General features: G+C 49.3%; 1 protein-coding gene across 1 annotated transcript; it reads right to left on the bottom strand.

The window, feature by feature from the left end:
* Window positions 1–8,143: 8,143 nt before the first annotated feature.
* CLEC3B (C-type lectin domain family 3 member B) lies at window positions 8,144–16,697 on the bottom strand. Its single transcript, XM_049817252.1, has 3 exons — window positions 16,441–16,697; window positions 11,525–11,623; window positions 8,144–10,237 (listed from the first exon to the last, which is right to left on the bottom strand). Exons 1-3 carry the CDS (start codon window positions 16,544–16,546, stop codon window positions 9,837–9,839), a joined length of 606 nt encoding a protein of 201 aa, XP_049673209.1. The 5' UTR covers window positions 16,547–16,697; the 3' UTR covers window positions 8,144–9,836.
* Window positions 16,698–16,993: the final 296 nt, after the last annotated feature.

The raw sequence follows: 16,993 nt of genomic DNA on the forward strand, positions 1-16,993 counted from the left end.
ACTATAGGTAGGAAAACTCAAATTATTCTGGAAACTATTGCTTCTGTTGGCATGAATGACCTCTTGTATGAGTAATAGCTAATTAGACGCCAAATTAGATGGAAGTGTGCAGAACAATAAGCCAGGTCCACGAACAGTGCAATGTGTCACTACCAGTAACCTCTTTCCAAGATATGCTTTACAAAATCTGTAATTGCTTCACTAACATTTATCATAGTAAAAATGTCTCTACCAGTTCACACTTTGCTTTAGGTGATGCAATGGTGATGACTCCATGGCTTTCTGTCACCAGGGAATGACATAGAGGAGCCATTGCCCTTCCTGCTACCCTGAAGCAGGAAAAGGTGGTGAGACTAATGCATCCCTTTGCTTTAGGAATATTACAATTTGAAGCTCAGATACCAATTTTAACTTTAATCCTTAAGGTGAAACTTATCCTGTATTCTCAAGGTGGGTATTTTCCTGTATCCTACTGAGATGTAAACCTTTTCTTGAGGGTCAGTGTGAGGCTAGGCTTTAGGCTTGTCCTCATCCTGGTCCCACCAAAACCGGGGAAAGATGACCACCACCCCTAAAGGGAGCCCCTCACCTCAGCTTCCTTCCCTAGATACAGAGGCAGGTTTTAGTAGTTCGTTTCCTTGATTTATTTCTGATAAATAGAAATAAAATTGGGTGTGAATGCCCATCAGGTGGATGCCACCTGACTAGTGTGGGAGGAGGGAATGGATTCCAAATTTGAAGCTCCCCATGGGATGGGGCAGGGGTGAATTAAAAAAATGTTCTCCTAGAAAGTCGAGGTCATGAAGGGGCTGAAAGACTGAACAGTTTGCGCTGTGCCATCAGCAGTTTCTGACTGGGATGCTGGGATTTCTAGTTTTCAAGGTGGTGCTGCAAAAATGAAGGGCGCATGGAGATGAGTTATTGAATGTGGCAAGTGGTAGCAGCTAGTGGGTTTGAGGGATGCGTTTGTTCTCCCGATACTTGATAATAATGGCTTAGGCCCAATGCAGACTTCTGGGGTTTTTCTTATTGTTGATAATTAATAGTCTATGCCAAACTTTGCATTGTCTCACATCTTGTTGTGAAGACACAGATGCAAGAGGGGGATCCCATTTGTTGTGGCAGAAGCTGTTCATGAAGCTTGCTCTGATCCTGGAAAATCGGAGCCCTCTCTCTTTCCTGCCAACATCCTGGAGATGCAGCGGGTAAGGCAGGCTGTGCTGTGCTTTTGGGGATGATGAGGAGCAAGTGCTTCCCCTGGGCGTTCCTAAGCCAGCAGTTGCTTTTGAAGGTGTTAGTTGAAGTTAGCACCCCTCTGACTATTGAGTCTCTGCTCTTAGCCATGATATTTAGTTAAATCACTATTCTGCACTAACCTTTGGCAGCAGAATACCTTTAGATAACTTCATACAACGGTAGGAACATGAGGTATTACCTTTGTCAACATTGTGATAGTGGACCCTAACTAGGGCTGGAGCCCACCCTTTGGGTTTTGGCTAAGAAACTGGTCACATCTAGGTCACAGCTGGGGAAGGCAAGGGAGGGAGGAGGAGCCCTCCTGCACAGCGGGAGGGTGCGCTTGTGGCTGGCTGCTTAAATTTCATCCTTTTCCATAAAGCTACTGCTGTAATAGCATTTGCTGCGGTTACTGCTGCTGTTATGCTTGCAGTAAATGTACCAACCCTGCTATGAAATTACTGGTACAGCTGATATGCGATGATATAATGGAAGAAGGCTGTTGAATCAAGGTTTCCAGGCGCCCTTAATTTTCACATTTTCCTGATTTTTTTTTTAAGGTCCAGGGCTTTACAGACTTAACGTCTCTTCCTTTGTGGGGGGTGTGTGTGTGTTGTCTTTCATTGTGCAGAATTCAAACCTGAAGTCCATAACTGCAAAGTTCGTAATCCTTAGGTGCCCTCTGCATCATGATCACAGCCCTAATGTGGATGTCTCTGGGTGCACTTGGGTACAGGTGCCCAGGACCCTGCCTCGACCCAGCCGGTGCCTCTAAACCAGCTCCCCACATCGATGCGTGCACTGCCCGGGCGCCTTTCCCAATAAATAAAATAGCATTAGGATCTCTGGGATGTGACTGTGCCAAAGGGCTGTGGAATACAGGTGTTATGACCTGATAGTCTTCTAAGTTTTCTCTCTCCTTTGACAAAGCTGGATTTTCGCTGCAGCTCTGCTACAAGCAGCTGGGGAGCAAGTCAATAGGAGCTTGTATGTGAGATGAGCAGGAGATGAGAGGGGCTGGCTGCTGTGGTCCCTGCCTGTTATCTCTGCCTGGGGAGGCTTGAAGTTAACCAAGAGCTTGGTTCCCAGATCAAGCGTGGCTTGAGGCTCCAGGCACGTGTAATTCCTTGTGACTCCCATTAGCTGAAATCCCGGTGCTGCGTTTCTGCACCTCAATGCTACGCTAAATGCCCTGGCTCTCTCCGTGCCGCAGGGATGCAGCTGGGGAAGTGGTGGGCTTGCTGCGAAATATGACACGTGCAGATAAGCTCTGACATGCTGCAGTTCCTGTGGATGGGTAACTGGTACGCAGACTGGGAAACTGGCAGATCATGTGGTGGTTTTTCTTTACTAGACAATTTTTATGCGACCTCAAGTCCCTGTGCCTGGAACAACCAACTTTAGTCTCTAAGGAGTGTGAACTCAAGGCATTGGGAAATGGGAATGAGAGCAGGAAAGGAGCGATGTCCTCGGCCCCATGGCCAGCAGACACTGCTTCTCCGTGGCTGGTGGGAGGTGAGAGGGTGGGTGATAACAAGGCAAGATCTCGGGACCATGAGCTCTGCCTCAGACCTTTGTAGGATCTAGAGCAAGGTAGCTGGCACCCTTGTGTCCTTCTCCCCCCGCAGAGAAGGAGGTCAGCTGGCTTCTCAGTTTTCCTGTGCCTTGGGGCCATCCATCCGCTCCGCAGATTTTTGGCAATGGCCACCTTGCTTCATCACGCAAGAACTGGTAAAAGAAGAAATGAAGGGGTAGATGTCGGTCAGGAGGGCCTGGCAGCTTATGGACACCTCTCTCGTTCACCCCCAAATAGGAGGGGATCAAGAAAACGACCTCGCCCCTGGTACAGCCAGTTCTTGAGATTCAAGACTGCGATTTTCTATGGACTGCTGGGGTCATCTGGACACCCTGATGGCACATGAATGAAAGGCTGAATCTTTGCATTTGGATGCGCATGTTGCTCACTGCAGTTTGGCATCTGGGGCTGTCTGCTGTCTTTTTAATGCACATTTATCACTGGATGAAAGCTACAAGGTCATTTTACATCTGGCTGGGAACACTACCTACATTTGCACTTCTAGTAGGCTTAAAAATAGGCTACTCGTATAGGCTGGCATAACAATTTCTGTGAATGTTGAAAAGGAAAAATTCTCAGTAATGATTCTTTTTTTGTTGTTTTCAAGCCTTCTATGGTTTATATTTAGGGTGGTTTTTTTCCCCAGTACCATGCTTTCAGGTTTGCTTATCTTACCTCGGCAATGCGCTACACTTACTTGCTGTGTTTGCATCCCTTTTTGGTGCATGCATTTTACTTTAGGAGTAAAAAGTGCTGGTGGTTGTTCTGCTTAATTTTTTCAAAGCAAGTTCAGTTTCTAGGCTGTGTAGAAAACCGTCAGTCACTCGTCATAGGTACACAGCACCCCCCCCCCCCCCCAGCTCCTTCTGAGTCCTCGCTCTTCAATGGAGCCAATTGTTCAACTGTGTTTATAACCAGTGCTATTTCTGGAGCGTTTCCTAAAAGTTGACTGTTTGAAGGTCTACCCGCTTGAGCGTTTGGCTTTCTGGTCTGACATCTTATAGAACAAAGTGCAAGAGCCGATCTCCATGGATGTGTGTTGCAGCACCTCTGCGCTGGTGCACAGGCAGGTGGGACCTGTGGCATCGCCCGTCTCCCAGGATTTGGATCCTCCATGTCAGCGTGGCTCAGCACTCAAGGGGTTTGGATCCAAGCCTTCTCAGTGATGAGCAGTGTCCATGTTGCGCGTGAATCTGGATGAAATTCAAGCTGCCCGTGGACTATCCTGCTCAAACAGTAAAGCAAATTTGTCACTGTGGTTGAGCTGATTCACAACTGCAGCTACCCACTCATGAATTTTGTGTTTGGACTGATCGTTTAATACAAAAATACATTTCATTTGCTTTTTGGTGCTTTGGTGGAGGTTTTTTTTTCAGTTTCCTTTTGGTTGAAAAACTATATGAACTTTCAGCTCTCGTCTTCTGATTGCACTTGGCAGAGCAGCAAGACCTAGTAGCTAGAGCTCTGGCACCATTGCGTCCCACAAGAGATTATTTTATTGGCTTTCTTGATAACCTTTCTCTGTAGGAAGGCTTTTACATGACAGCTCATCCGTCAGGTGCCTGAGGTCACTTGTCTCTCCCCAAAATGCCTGTTTTTCTCCTGTGACTGTAGAAAAGGAACCAGCTATGTAGGTAGGAGCCCTTGCCTGGTGTCCGTGTCTTCACAGGCTAACTGAGGTTGGCTAACCGAGGTTGGCTAACCTGGTTCCAGCAAGGTCCCCTGGAGCAGGTTGTCCAGGGCTGTGTCTAGTCAGGTTTTGAGCATCTCCAAGGGTGGAGACTCCACAGCCTCTCTGGGCAACCTGGGCCAGGGTCTGACCACCCTCACAGAGAAAAAGGTTTCTCTTCTGTTTAAGCAGAATTTCCTGTATTTCAGTTTGTGCCCATGGCTCCGTCTCCCCTACCCACCCCCATCAGGCATTTAAACATGTGGATAAGACCCCCTGAGCCTTCTTGTCTCCAGGACACTCTCAGCTCTCACTCTGTCCTCACGCAACAGCCACCCCAATCCCTTCATCATCTTGGTGGTCCTTCACTGCGCTCACTCCGGTAAGCCTATGTCCCACCTGTACTGGGGAGCCCAAAACTGGACCTGGCACTCCAGGTGTGGCCTCCCTGGTCCTGAAAAACATGGAAATGGGGTATAATATCGAACGCCAGTGACATTGCTTTTGGGATCCTTGTCCATGGGTGTGATGTAAGAAGTTAGTGCAGTGGGAAGCAAAGCTGGCCCTAGGGCATTTCTGCAAAGCAGTAGGTGTTGTAGGTTTTATTTCCCCATCTTGCATTTTCTTTTATAAGATGTAGTGTTTCCCAAACACTGTTTTCTAAACATAGCTTCTTGAGACGTGTTCTTCATTGCCAGCCTGCAAGGTTGGCAAGCGGCACGTGTGTTTCGTTCCCTTCAACGGGCTCAGGGTTAGCTTTCTAACAGGGCTGAAGCGAAAGCAAGTATTTTCTGTGATTAGCAGTTGGCCTCACCTCTTGGCAGCGTGGCCATCCGTGGGTTTTTGTTTCCTTCCTGGAGCGAGGCTGGATGTTGAGGGCACGGCACCAGTTAGCGAGCACCCAGGCTGCAGGCATTGGGTGCTTTAGGCTTGCTGCCAGCACCGATGGCCCCGGCCTCTAGCACAAGAGTGTGTGGGGGAGGTTGCAGGGACGTGATGCAGCCACCAACCTGGTTACACAAGGCAGGATGGAGCAGCGAAGCTGCTGGGTGGGAGTCATGGCAAGATCTTTGCGGTTTTGGTTTTAGCTGTATTTGCAACAGTGCCCAGCTACAACCTTTGGAATCCCTCCGGGTACTTTTATACTGGAGATAAAGGGGATAAAGCCCTATTTTTTCGCTTTGTATGCTATAGTCTGATATGCTGTCATCCCCTGCTTTATTTTCTATCTCTGAGGAGATTATTTTTATGCTCCCCATCAGTGTGGTGACCCCCAGCTGTGCTATATTTACGCTCTCATCAGTTGTTTGGCTTACCCTTGTTTGCTGATCCTCACAGATCCATGTTTCTTCCCTGCCTATGGCAGCTTCTGAGCTGGAGAACTGTAACTTTAACTTAGGTTTTTTTTGGTTTTTTTTTATTTTATTTGCAAAAGGAGAGCCTGAGAGTTCAGATACAGGAGTGGGGTTCAGTGCTTACATAGGAGTGGGACCAAAGAGTAGAGCCTATAGGAATAACAAGGCTCACTGGTGGAAATGCTCCTTCCCTTTTGAGGTGCATCCTACTGATGGCCTCATCCCACAGCCAGAGGTAGGAAGTGCCCTCCGCATGTGGCAGGCAGGAGCAGAGGTGGTTGGGGGCTGTTCATTGCAAAAGATGATGGGGAGAGGGTACGCCTGATGTGGGGAGAGGCTCGGGTCTGAGTAACCCCCAGGCTGAGCAGGCAGGCACAAGGAGCGGCGGCGTGGAGTTGGGTTGCTTGTTCTGAGTGTGAATCTTTGGCCTCTCTCTGCTTGGGGTTCTTTTCCCATGTCACCGAGCTCTCTGGATCCAAATTCACCCAGGACTGCTCAGGACGGAGTCCCACAAAAGTGTTCAAGGCTCAGAACAAGCTTTTGACTCGTGACTCCCAAATTCCTACCCACCTTTGCCCACCTGGCCCTTTTACTGACTGAAGCCAAAAGCAACCTGGCTGCTGGCTGGGGCGCTGACATGTGTTAATAGTGGCCTGGTCTGGCCCGGCCCTTGCTCGAAGGGATACTCCAGAAAGGTATTCCCCATTTTATGGTTAACCATTTTACTTTTAACCCTTGAGTCCTTTGCCTGTACTGCGGGACCTTGGTGAATTGGGGTCGGGGCAATCGGTTGGGTAGATTGGCGTAGCTCTGCTGAAGTCAGCTCTGGTCAGCGTAGTACTGGGGTAATGCCTTCTGGGGGCTCACCCAGCAACTTTTCTTCTGTTGTTTACATAAATATATGCATGTTTCCTGCTTTGTCTTTCCTCTGCTGTGTTACAGAGCTGCAGGCAGCTTAGCGGCACCATCAGTGGCACAAGATCTTACGCAACACCTCCTGTTTTAATAACACGAGGTTCATTTGAAATTGCAGACGTCACAATACATTGATTCAGACACGGGCACTTCCACATTTCTTTTTCTTTGGGGGGAGAGCTGAGGTTTCTTTCCATGAGTCTGCATGCCTTTGGTTAGGACCACGCTTTGTGGACAGCAGATGTTCCTCTCGGGCTTGAGTACCAAAAAGATTTAGTGGAAGAATCAAAAAAGTTGTGCTTGTCCCAGCTCCTAGCAGATGGACCACATCTGCTCTGGGCTGTTCCCATCAGGCCCCTCTGGAGTGGAGGCAGCCAGCATCCCCCGTTCAACCCCTCCACCCCAGCATTTGCTGTGAGCACAAAATGCAGGGTTGGCCACAAACAAATGAAAAAGAGCTCTGTGGTAAGCAAAGAAGAGAAATCTTCTAGAATTTCTTTTTCTTTGGCTTTCAAGGAAAATTTGTAGTTCATAATGTACGGTAAGAAGCAGCGTGTGGAATTATATTAAACTCATAACTGCAGCCCTGAAACTGCAAGGTCAGTTTTGGCATTCTGGACCCAACACTACAGCAGGAGCAAAGCCACCCTTCCCTGTGCTCCTCCCAGCTTCAGAAGAGCAAAACATCTATGAAGAATGGTGCTGGCAGGAGTGTAGCTGTGTGAAACTGGGGAGCAAGAGAGATACAAGCACATAATCTGCTGAGAGCAACTTGTTATTCTCTGTATTTTGACAGATTGACTCTTTAACGTTCTCTCTGGGAATATCCTTTGGCATCCATCTCCATGGCTGTTTTTCAGATTCGCACTCCATGCAGAGATGGTCCAGCTGCAGCACCCGCTTCTTCCCCGAAGCTCAGCATCACTGGGGTCTGTGGCTTCACCTCGCCCCTCTTTAGTTCCTGGGCTCCCATAAAAGCCCTTTGTTTATTTCCTTGACCACCATTTGTGTTTTAAGACCTTGTGGTTTACGACCAGGCAGGATCAAAGCCAGCAATGCTTCCAGCTTCACTGCTTTGCAGTCACGTGTATCTCAAAACATGGGGGGATTGTCTGCCAAGGGAACAAGAGGGTTTATATTGAGACAAGCTGACTTGTAGGGTGTAACCGTGACCTACAGCAAAGAGCCTTGGAAACCTTCAAGATCAGGGTCCAGGGCTGGCTCGTATTTCAGAGTGAAATTTCCCAGCAGCAAGGGGAGGAAGGAAATCTTATTTTCCTATAAAAGGATTCCCTGCCTGTACACCCCATATGGCATGTGACTGGGATGATAATGGGGGGAGGAAATCCTATAAACTGTATCACCAGGTGGGAGGCTCTCACTTTCTGGTTTTCCCCTCTGCCTTTGATATCTCCGACCCTCTGACAGATCCCTGGAGCTGTTCTGAAGAGAAATGCAAGAAGAAAGCACTCCAATCACATTGACACAAGTCCATTCCTTCAGCAAGCTATATATATATTTTTATTTTATAGCCATTTGAACAGCGGAGAGTTTGGCAATAGTGACAGCCTTGGAAGTGTACACTCTGCATTTGTGTGTGTGTGTGTGTGTTTCGATCCCTCCAGCTTGGCTCCCACTCCATGTCTTGGAAGACCCACCATCGTGCCATTTTCAACAACGCAGCAAATTGAAGTACCTCTCCCAGGGGCTCCCCAAGAGCATCATGTCTTGACACTCCCACCCTGGCAGGGTAGGGGACGTGACCCAAGCTGGAGGGCTTAATACTAAGCTCTGAACTGCAAAGAACCGCTGATACCTTTCAGCCAACAGCCAGCAAAGCTTCGTTAAGCTGTCAGGGTGGCCTGCACTTCCTTCCTGTCATTGCTCTTTATTTCAATTTATTTTTGTTTCTTTAACCCTTTTCTCATCAAAAAATTACTGAGGCCAGGTCTTCAGCTGGGCATGACTTTATTGGCACAAACAGTACTCAGCAGATTTATGTTTGCTGAGGACTGTGCCTGGACCAACAAAGATTGGACTCTTTTTCAGTTGGGTTTCCATCACTTAAACAGGCCAGAGGATTCCTAAAGCTGCTAAAGCCAATTGTCCTGGGGTTCCTTTTCAACACACAGTTGTTTTTCGTATGGCAACGTATTCCCTAATAGCGTTACATTTGTTATTTACATAATACTTTCATCTTCTACTTCCAAGAATATATTTGACTGACTATGCTGCAAGTCATTATTGCTTCCCCCAAGCTGCTGGAGCATAAATAAAGCTTCCAATGGGATTTTTAAAAAGATCTGGCAGTGGGTCTCGGTCTCCCACTGAAATCAGTGAAACTGGCTTCTGGCTGATGAGAAAAGGACCAACAAAGCGGGGAATGCTTCTGGAAAGGACACTGTCCTTCCTAGTAAGTCAGCCCATGCCTGTTACTTGCTCCTTTATTCATGCACGTTACTGGACTAGTCGGACAACCCGTTGAGCAGCTGGTACTCAGCCAATAAGCCCAACTGTATCTCTCAATGCAAACCAGGAGTAAGTCCCTCTGCTCATCAAGACAGGACCTCGATCCCCAGGAGCCTGAATCAGGGCACTGTGAGGAACGAGGAGCTCCCACGGATCGCTGCCAGGGCTTATAGGGAAGCAAAACAGGAGAAGAAAGCAGGAACTAGCTATGCTGGTGTCCCAACAAAGCTCAGCGAGGTGGGAAAGGACATCGCAGAGTGGCAGCCCTGGGCAGCCGAGGTGGCTCTTGGCCAGGCTGGACTGCTGCACTAGTTCTTTGCCAAAACAACCGAGCCAACCTAATAAAGTCCCTGTGTAAAAAAATATATCTATAAATCATGCCTTATTAAGAACGATGCAGCTGCTAATGGGGCTGGATGTGGCCAAACAAAATGCTCTAATACTCTCTAATCTGACACCGAGCCGTGATGACTCTTCGCAAGGAGTGACTCTACTTGAATGTGTGTGCGTGTGCGTGCCTATGTACGTGTACACATACACATACCTATAGCTTTATAATCCTGCTGCCAAGAGGGAAGACCTGGGTTGCGGGTGGGCAGGGGGGGAACCCCCACCGCTACACGATCATGAACTGGCAGACGTAGGGCAGCTGGTCTTTGCACCTCTTGTCAAACCACTTGCCGATGGCAGCCCCTGACAAAGCTGCGCAGTTTTCCAGCTTGCCGCCATCGGGCTGGGTGGTGATTTCAGTCTCCCAGTTCTTGTAGCGGACAGGGCCGCCCGTCATGTCGACCCATTTGCCCTCCGCCGCCATGTCGTTGAGGCCCAGCCAGATCTCCACCTCTGAGCCGATGCTCTTGCGCATGTAGTCGTAGAGAGCATCGTTCTCCTCCCCACTCTGGGGGGTGCTGAGCGTGCCGCCCTGTGAGATGCAGTTTTCGCTGGCCTCGTGGTACGTCTTGGTCTCCGAAAACGCAAGAAAGCATTTTAGGTGAATTTTGGTGCCTTTCAGGCAAACTGAGTGGTTACCACACAAACAGAACAAAAAAGACAGAAAGGGAATTGGTTTTAAAAAGGGTGCCCAGGAAGAGGCAGCAGCAGCAAAGGCAGTGGCCACACTACAAACGTCATTTCTCAGGCTGCGCAGCAACCCTCGGCAGCGGGGGGGTCCCAGCCGTGCCCTCCCCATCTGCAAACCGTTGGGAAAAAGGGACCTTGGGGTGCCCCTGCCACCCTCCCGGGCTCTGCCACTGCCGGAGCAGAGGCATGGTGTGGTCCTCCTGCCCTTTCCCCTGGCCTTGCTCTTCCCCAGCTGCTGCTACACTTCCTCTGATGAGTTTGTCGGAGGCAAGGGTTGCAATGAGCACTGCTGAGTGCCGGAATGTTTTGGGAAAAAAAAAAGTCTGCAATGCTAATTCAATCACCTTAATTGTGCAAGATGAAAAGAATGTGGTTTTTTATAAGCTTTGATCAGAACTTGAGGTCTTCGGAGGAAGTTTCTACTTCCCTCTGATTTTGTTGTTAAGAATAGCAATTTATGTTATTTTTCTTTTAAGCTCTAAACCCTGAGAGTGCAGGGTACTCTAGCCAAACAATAACTAATCAGAGCCAGGCATTAATATCCAAACCGATTACATCTCAATGAATGTGAGCTTGGAACTAAAGCCTTGATTTTGCTTGTGTTCCTTTTCTTTTAAGGAGAAAACTCTCCTTAACTTGCATTTTCATCTCATTTCTGTTTCGTGTTCTGCAAATCCCTCTCCTGTCGATGTTGGTGGACTTTGCACAGAACAACTGTGGAGCATGGCTGGAAGATGGACATTTTGGAACTGTCCTCTGTATGTGTGGGACTGACGTCCAGTGAGGTTCCCTGGGCAATACTGGGGTACGTATAAGAGACCAGGTCATCATTTCACTGGAGTTCAGACAAAAGAGTAAGCTACATTTGACTAAAGCACAGACTAATCCATTACCCCGCCCTCCAACTTGTAAAGGAAAATGAACATCTGGATTAGCGTCATAGAAATATCCATAGCTTTACAAATGGAGAGCTCTAGCACATAAAGAGAGGGGGCCACATGCTGCTCGACTCATGTCATGAACTGCCTGAGGAGTTCCATCTGCCTGGAGGAACTGCAGCGAGCCCACGCTTTGCTTTGATGCCCCAACCTCTCTCCCCGTGATGGACTCCTTGTCGCGGGCACGTGGGCATCTCTTGTCAAACCACATGGAGTGATTGTAGCTGCTTTATAAGCAGCTCCACTCTCAAAGCAAAAGCTGTGTCTTCTTCAGCGAGTCCTTTACCTGTCTGGAGCGCTTGCTTTTCCTTCAGTAGAGCAACTTCCTGAGAGATGTTGTCAATCATGGCCTTCAGGTCTTCAATCATTTTAAGGCTCACACCATCTGTGGGAGAAATCAAGGGAGGAGCATAAACATCGGTGGCAGGCCCAAGGGAGGCAGCCGAAGCTTTTCCTATCATCAAAAGTCCCTGGTTTTTTCTGCCCTCAGAGAAAGACAAACAAGAGGCCACAAAGTTAACACCTGTGTCCCCTTGCATGTCCGTCAGAGTGAATGTTTGCTCACTAGCCTGGTTCCACCACCAACCCAGTTTTCCCAGCTGGGGTTCCAGGGCTTTGCACCCTGTGGGGCTTCGTGCCACAGGGGTCTCCCCTTGGGCTGCCGCTGCACTGCTGGGCTGGGAGGGTCGTGCGTGTGTGAGCATCGCAAGGTGCAGGCTCGTCTCTGGAGCCCCTGTGTAGGGCACTCAGCTGGGGCGGTGCAGCACTGGGCTCAGCCTCCTGAAATGCAGGAGGACACCATCCGATGCTGCCCTGTCCAAGCAGGAGTCTTGCCGCACACGAGTGTTTTGTGGGGAACTTAAAAGCTGCTGATGAATAGGTGGGGTTTTGGTTTGGTTTGGGGTTTTTTTCCCCCAGTTCCTCAAAAACATGCCCTCCCTCTCTCTATTCACAGCACAGCCTCCTGGCTTCCTTAAACACCCTAATGCATCATTTTTCTCTGTACGCATGCCTTGCTGTGCCCCTGTGTTAGTCTGCTCTCATGGGTACATTGGCAGGAAAGCGCTTTGCTCGCCAGGCTGATGCTCAGCAGGAAGGGGCTGGAAGGGCTGCAGTACCTCCCCTGGGTCTGCCCCTGCACCACCAGCCACCCCCGCCCTCAGCCCACCAACCACAACCTCCCTCAGGCCATCACGGCTGCCTCTGCCTTCAGCATCCCCAGTGCAGGTACCCAAAAACTGGCCAGAGCTGCTCTCCTGCTGTGAGAAGGTGCCTCCTCGGCTGGGGAGTTGGTTGCAGCCTGCTATTAAAGCCTATGGCTTGCTAGGTCTGTTGCCTCCGCAATGGCTTCAACCAGCTGTTAATCAGTACTTGGATTTCTCCTGTCTAGGAGCAAAAGGACCGTTACGCTTTGGAGGTGGTGGGAGATCGGACATTGAGGCATTTGTGTTCCTTACGCTATCTTTGCTGCTCCTATTGCTTTACCTAGCCTGGCATAAGCACGTGGTAGTCCTCATGGGGTGAAAGGAAAGGGGACAATTTGCCCATGAACGCAGTAGGACGGGCTTCCTCGAGGGTCATGGAGATGGGGAGCCGAGGCGTGGAGGCAGGCAAGTGGGGAAGCAGCTTGGATGTGGACCAAAACCACCAGCCCAAAGATTACAAGGTGCCATGAATATGAAAAGCCAGACACATCGAGAGGAGGGCATCAAGCTACTTTACTCATTGCTCAACTAACTATAACGGATTCACTTAAGACTGAGGCACTAGTTATTATTTTGCTGCCTTTGATGAAAACACTTTCTGGGAAACAGCTAATTAATGCAGGTGGGGGTTTTTTCCGTGCAAGCTTGTCTTGCAGCAGACCAAATGTCGCTTAGGTTTAAGTAACATCCAAGGGCCATGGCACGACAATGCCGATGAGTCCTGCTGGGGCAGCTCCTTCCATTGTTCCAGCCGGGTTTGCTGGTGGGTTCCCATCTAGAGGCTCCCTGCCACACAAGGTGACACGTCTCCTTGTTGACTACCAAAGCGCCCTGTCCCTTTTCACCACCTCACTTCCAAATCCCGGGCCACAAGATGTTCCTACAGCAGCACATTCACTGGGGTGTCGTGGCAAGCACCGGGAGCAGTTCATTTGCACTTCAGCTACAAAGGGAGTACCACGGCTACGTCAGCAGGCACCGAGTTTTCTATTTTATTGCCACAGAGTTTTGACTCTGTGCTGTTGTTTCCTCAAGGCTCGCCTCCTGAAGCCCGTCATCAAAGCTATTACAGCTTGGGTTTGCTGTGGCTGAAGCCAGCGTGGGGGTTGCCAGCGCTGCCTGTGGGAGCTGGAGTGGGTCCTTGCGCGGCTAACCGTAAGCAGCAGGATTAAGCACAGGCAGAGGCGAGATGAAAAGGAGACTCACAGAAGGATGTGGGTCGCAACAGTCTGTTGGGTTGAAAGCCTGGCCAGCAATGTATTTCTTGCCGCAAATGGGAGCTCTCGCCCAGTTTTCCTTGTTCTAATTATATGGTGAATAACAAACAAATCCCTCTGTACTTAATTTTGACTGTTTAACTATTCCCTTATGAAACCTGGTTCTATATTTGGGTTGCTTAGCTTTGCCTGGGCAGCCATCATCTGGTTTGTTCCCATCCGAACAGGTTTCTGTCCCCCTGTGGGGTGAGCATCGCCCTGGTTCACAATGTCTGTCATCAACACCCCCCACCATTGGTATTTCTTCTGACATGAGGCATTTCCAGAAATGTCCCAGCCAGAAAAGTTGGGTTCCATATTGCAGTCTGTTCCCTGGATCAGAGGAGGGTACTGAACACACCTGTGCTGGGTAAATGTTCATGGGCATTTTCAGGGAAGAGCACCCGGACGACAAGGTTACACCAAACTTTTGGGGCAGCAAATCAGTCCCTATCCACCGATTTAAGCACCTGGACTCCAATTTCTGTCTCCAATTACCTTAAAAATAGATGTGAGAGCTACACAAAGATGGTCCCTTCCATGCCCCCAGCACCCCACTGTGGCTGTGACCAAGGGACCCCCCCCCCCAGGGCTGGTGGGTCCCCAGCCTGCACCCCAAAGCAGGGGAGTGCCATCACCCACCTCCCCCGGGCACCCTTCTGGGTGAGACCCCCGGGCCCACCAGAGGAGGGCAAATCCCACATGCTCCCCAAGCCATCAGGGTTCAGGGAGAGTTTGCTGAACCACTGTGTCTGGAAAAAATCAGCGGGGAGCAATTTGAGGGGGAAAAAAAACCCCAATAGTGGGCAAAGTGAATGTGCTGTCTCAGCATTTTCTAAATGCTGTGGTTTGGCTTTTTCATGTTGAACCAGCACCATTTGTGTTCTGAAGCAGATCCAAATGTAAGCAATAATTAAAAAAAAAAAGGAAGAAAAAACAGAACAAAAGAAAAAAAACCAAAAAAAAAGTAAAAAGAGAGGAAAAGCTTGGCTTGGATCATCATTCTTCTTTTCCAACATTTGTGGTTTGGCTTCGCAGATTAAAAAAAACCACAAATCCAGCCAAACCCCCCAACCCTGCAGTAGCTTCCCCCTGCCTGGCCCTCCCTGGAGAAGGGCAGGGGGTGAGCCGGGCTGGGGGTGCTGGGGGCCTGGGATGGGGATGGGATGGGGGTGGGATGGGGCCATCCTGGCCTTGCTCATGTCAGGAGCGGCTGACCCCCGGCCCCTGCGGTGGGTGGGCAGGCAGGCTTGGACATGGCGAGGGGCTGGGGGCGAAGAGGAGCCTCACGGGGGATTTTTAGCACTTTCCTCCCTTTTGCCCCAGCCCCTGGCATTGGTAAAAAATCAGAAAAATGTTAACCAAGAAATGCTGGAAGTTTCCAGTAAAGGCAGGGCAGCCAACCCGCCGCAGGGCTGGATGCAGCTGGCCAAAAAATGCCAAGTTGTTGGGTTTTTTTTCCCTTTTCCCCACAGAAAACTTGACCTCTCCTTTGAAATGAAACTCCCAAGCTCTCAGTAAAAATTGCCACCAGCTGTTCCAGATGGCTTGATTTTCAGGCCACCCCCCTCAAACGTTTTTAAATCAGAGCCCCATTTTCCTGTCAAAAGGGTGATTTTTCTCCCACCTTCTTGTCACCGATCAGTTACAAACAGCAGTTGCAGTGATATGGAGAGAAAAATAAGATTTCTCTGAGAAAGGTATCTCTCTATCTCCTGGTACCTCCCGTGAGTGCAATGCACGTATGTACCCTACGTGAGCCCAAGGGCGTATTTTCTGCTCTAGAAAACAGCCACAGACTAGAGGTGCGGAATAAGCGGCTATGCTGTGATTTCATAGAAAGATCTAATGGGAGAAAAAGGAAAAAATTCTTAAGGATGGTATCTGACAAAAATAGCCACTGGGTGAGCATAGCGAGCAGCCTGGCCAAGCAAATTCCTGGGATGCTTCTTCCTCGCTCCCCGCTTCGTTCCAAGCAGGAAAGCGCCCGCCAGAAGCGATCCAAGCCCACGCGACTGCAGCTGGACCCGTCAGGCAGATGGGCTTACACGCTGCCGGGCTGCAAGACAAACCACTTCGGTACCTGCATTCTCCTGTAATTAATGTGCATCGAGTCAGAGGGGGAAAGGATGGGGCAGTAGCAAAAAACACGTAGGAAAAAAAACCCAAAACCACCAGGGAAAAGAAAACTTGGGCATCTTTTTGTATGCATTACCCTCTGGTAAGCCTGAGTAGTCAGAGCTCGTGTACGGCTTGACAAACACCTGGGGCAAGTGTTACAAAATGAAAATCCTTGTTGATATTTAATGGATTATATATGATCTGCCTACACATGTCTCGAAATCTACAACAGCAGTCTGTCATCTGCCACTTATTTGCTTCTGAAAAATTAATGAGGAGGGGTAGGGGTCATAGAAACAGAGATTTTAGTAGAGGAAAGGTTTGGGGCAAACCTTAGAGGTAGAGTGGAAAATGCGTCGCCCTCTGACATTCAGATCAAGCTGTCCCATCAAATTTATTCAAGGTAGGAACTCACTAAAACATTTCAATATCCTCACTATTTTACAGAAGGGCTACACAACCATTCCCACAGGGCAGAAAAAAAGACACTTTATTATGTTTTTGAACACTTCTAAAAAAGTTTAATTAAAGCACTGCTAAATGCCTGAACAACCAGGCTAATTGCATCCCCCCTGAGCCCTGCAAGGTCTCCTTGCAGGGAAGGTGCCCCTGCTCCTTACCTTTCTTGGAAGCCACTGGTTTTGGCCGGACCTTGCCATTTTGCTGGCTGGAGATGTGAGTGAGGGCGAGGAGGCAGAGGAGCAGGCAGGCTCCCCGGAGCGCCATGCTGCTGCCGTCCGGTCCGGTGCTGAGCAGAGGTGGAACAGCTTCGCTCTGCCCTCTGACAGCCCGTTTAACACCGGCTGGAATCAGAAATGACTGTCCCAGAAAGCCGCCCGCTGAGCCCCGGCCAGAGTCAGCCTCCTGGCCCCGGAGCGGGGAGGGGGCGGGGGGGGGTCAGGCAGCTCTGGCCAAGGCTGAAAACATCCCAGCGGGTTTGCATTTCTTAGCACGCTGCTTGTTTTTGTTTTAAAAAAAAAAAAAAAAAAAAAAAAAAAAAGAAGGGAATGAATGTACTGAAAGTCTGCAAAGCTAAATGTAAGGAAAGGCTGCGAGTATAGTCAGAATGATTTCCCATGGCTTTTAGCAAAACGCCACGAGTTTGATCTCTTGTGTCAGTGACGGCAACGACAACATGAGGTGTGAAACGGTGTTTGGGCATCTCTGAGGGAA

This window comes from Accipiter gentilis, chromosome 14 (assembly GCF_929443795.1).
Source record: "Accipiter gentilis chromosome 14, bAccGen1.1, whole genome shotgun sequence".
NCBI classification, from domain to species: Eukaryota; Metazoa; Chordata; class Aves; order Accipitriformes; family Accipitridae; genus Astur; species Astur gentilis.

Excerpts from the sequence above, each read along its gene's own strand:
- CLEC3B (XM_049817252.1), bottom strand. The coding sequence starts at position 16,546 with ATGGCGCTCCGGGGAGCCTGCCTGCTCCTCTGCCTCCTCGCCCTCACT. Across the intron at positions 11,624-16,440 it reads ACCAGTGGCTTCCAAGAAAG|ATGGTGTGAGCCTTAAAATG; the intron begins GTAAGGAGCAGG and ends TTTCTCCCACAG. Across the intron at positions 10,238-11,524 it reads AAAGCAAGCGCTCCAGACAG|TTTGCCTGAAAGGCACCAAA; the intron begins GTAAAGGACTCG and ends GTAACCACTCAG.